The 2,147-nt window shown below is 41.9% G+C and overlaps 1 protein-coding gene across 1 annotated transcript; it reads right to left on the bottom strand.

Annotated features, from left to right (window-relative positions):
- Positions 1–816: 816 nt before the first annotated feature.
- LOC109488496 (olfactory receptor-like protein OLF4) lies at positions 817–1,785 on the bottom strand. The gene has a single exon (XM_019793226.2). The coding sequence runs from the start codon at positions 1,783–1,785 to the stop codon at positions 817–819; it is 969 nt and encodes a 322-aa protein (XP_019648785.2).
- Positions 1,786–2,147: the final 362 nt, after the last annotated feature.

The raw sequence follows: 2,147 nt of genomic DNA on the forward strand, positions 1-2,147 counted from the left end.
CACCTTCCAGACATAATATGATATTCCATAATTCAATAGGTAGATGAAGTGCCTGAGAAAGAAGTATTTTGCATAACAATAAACGTGTGCTTTAATATTTTGCTTCTTCGTCCTTGAAGTCAAGTGTGATTCTAAGGCCATGTTCTATCAATCTATTTTTGTCCATATTTGTCTTTCAGTGCAGATTCCACTTGGAGATGTGGATTTTATTATCATTTATTTTGCCAATGACTATGGGAGAAATGGTGGACATTAGCCATTTAATAACAGGATCCTAATGTGTAGAAAAATCGCCGTGATCAGCTAGAACCACCAGTACGTCAAAGTCTGCATTCTCAGGAAGAGCAGTGGAGGTAGTGATATACATAGGAATGATGTTCACAAGAGTGAAGCGCATGGTCTCAGATTTTTCTCTGTTATAAACTTACATAAATAGCTGTGGTGGCCAAGAGTAGATTTTCCACAGGAGTAGTGTTCGGTATTCAGTATTGAAACTAAAGAAATAATACTCTGATATACTTTGTTCAAGAAGAAATTATTCTTATCAGATTCATGTCATCTTTTGAATAAGTGAGAATGTCCAAATATTTCACATCTATGGTTAGGAATGACATTGAAAGAGTAAGAAAATGAGAAAGGAAAGATCTCTTGGGTATCAGCGTTATCACAAAGCGTAATAAAGTGAATTATATAAATTATGCAGAGAGGTTGAAATAAAAAAATTAAAATTCCAGGCAAAAAAAAGAAGAGGCATGCTCTAATCCCACAAGCTGACCAAAGAACCTCAAAATTTGGCTCAGGCTTTGGGCCCTGCAATCATCGGCACTTCTTCAACACCAGGATAATTGTCCCTTTTAGTGATACCATCCCAGAGAATCTCAGCAGAGCCCCCTTTATGTCTCTGTTCCTCAGGCTGTAGATGAAGGGGTTCAGCATGGGCGTGACCACCGTGTACATCACCGAGGCCACTGCACTTGCGTGGGAGCTCTGGGGAGCAGCAGAGCTAAGGTACACTCCTAGGCTCGTACAATAAAATAAGGAGACAATTGAGAGGTGAGATGCACAGGTGGAAAATGCTTTATACTTGCCCTGGGCTGATGATATTCCTAGTATGGTGGAAACTATCTTAGAGTAAGTGTAAAGGATCCCCAAAAAGGGGCTACCAACCAGCAACATAGCTGCAAAATACAGCACCATGTTATTGAGAAAGTTGTCAGAACATGCATGTTGGATCATCTGCTTGAGTTCACAGAAAAAGTGGGGGATTTGAATCTTTGTACAGAAGGACAACTGCAACACCATTGAGGTTTGTAACAGGGAATGCAAGACACTTATGGTCCAGGACACCAGAACCAGCAGTCCACAGAGCTGGGGGTTCATGATGACCGTGTAGTGCAGGGGGTGACAGATGGCCACGAAGCGGTCATAGGCCATCACAGTCAGGAGAAAGACATCTAATCCTGCAAACAGCATGAAAAAATGCATCTGGCTGAGGCAGCCTTCATACGATATTACTTTGCTCTGAGTCTGGATGTTCCACAGCATCTTGGGGACAGTGGTGGAGGTGAAACAGATGTCAGCAAAGGACAGGTTGGCCAGGAAGAAGTACATGGGGGTGTGGAGGTGGGAGTCAGAGCTGACGGCCAGGATGAGGAGCAGGTTTCCAAACACAGTGATCAGGTACATGGACAGGAAAAGCCCAAATATGAGGGGCTGCAATTCTGGGTCCTCTGAAAATCCCAGAAGCTGGAACACTGAAATTCCTGTATTGTTTCCTGGGTCCATGTGGTGGAGGTGACTACCAGCACAGGGAAAAATAACATGAGTAATTTTCACACAAATGCACACTGCTCAAATTCTGGAAATGCTACAATATATATTTTCCTGTCAAGAAAATAATTTCAACATTTTTTAATGGAACTGGACCCCTTGAGGGTTTTCCCACTTCTTCTGTTTAGGAATTTCCATCCTAATATCAGATTTCCCCAAAAGGTCAGGTGCTGTACAGTTAAATAAGAAATTATTCATGCATCTGAGGAATATATAGAGTGTCACCCGTGTTTTAGGATTCCTAGTCATAAAATAGAGGGTGTCAAACAGCAAAAGCCCCTACAATTCCTGGTGGTTATAGAGTAGGTGGGGTGTTA

The sequence above is a fragment of the Ailuropoda melanoleuca genome, unplaced genomic scaffold, assembly GCF_002007445.2.
Source record: "Ailuropoda melanoleuca isolate Jingjing unplaced genomic scaffold, ASM200744v2 unplaced-scaffold8310, whole genome shotgun sequence".
Taxonomy (NCBI): domain Eukaryota; kingdom Metazoa; phylum Chordata; class Mammalia; order Carnivora; family Ursidae; genus Ailuropoda; species Ailuropoda melanoleuca.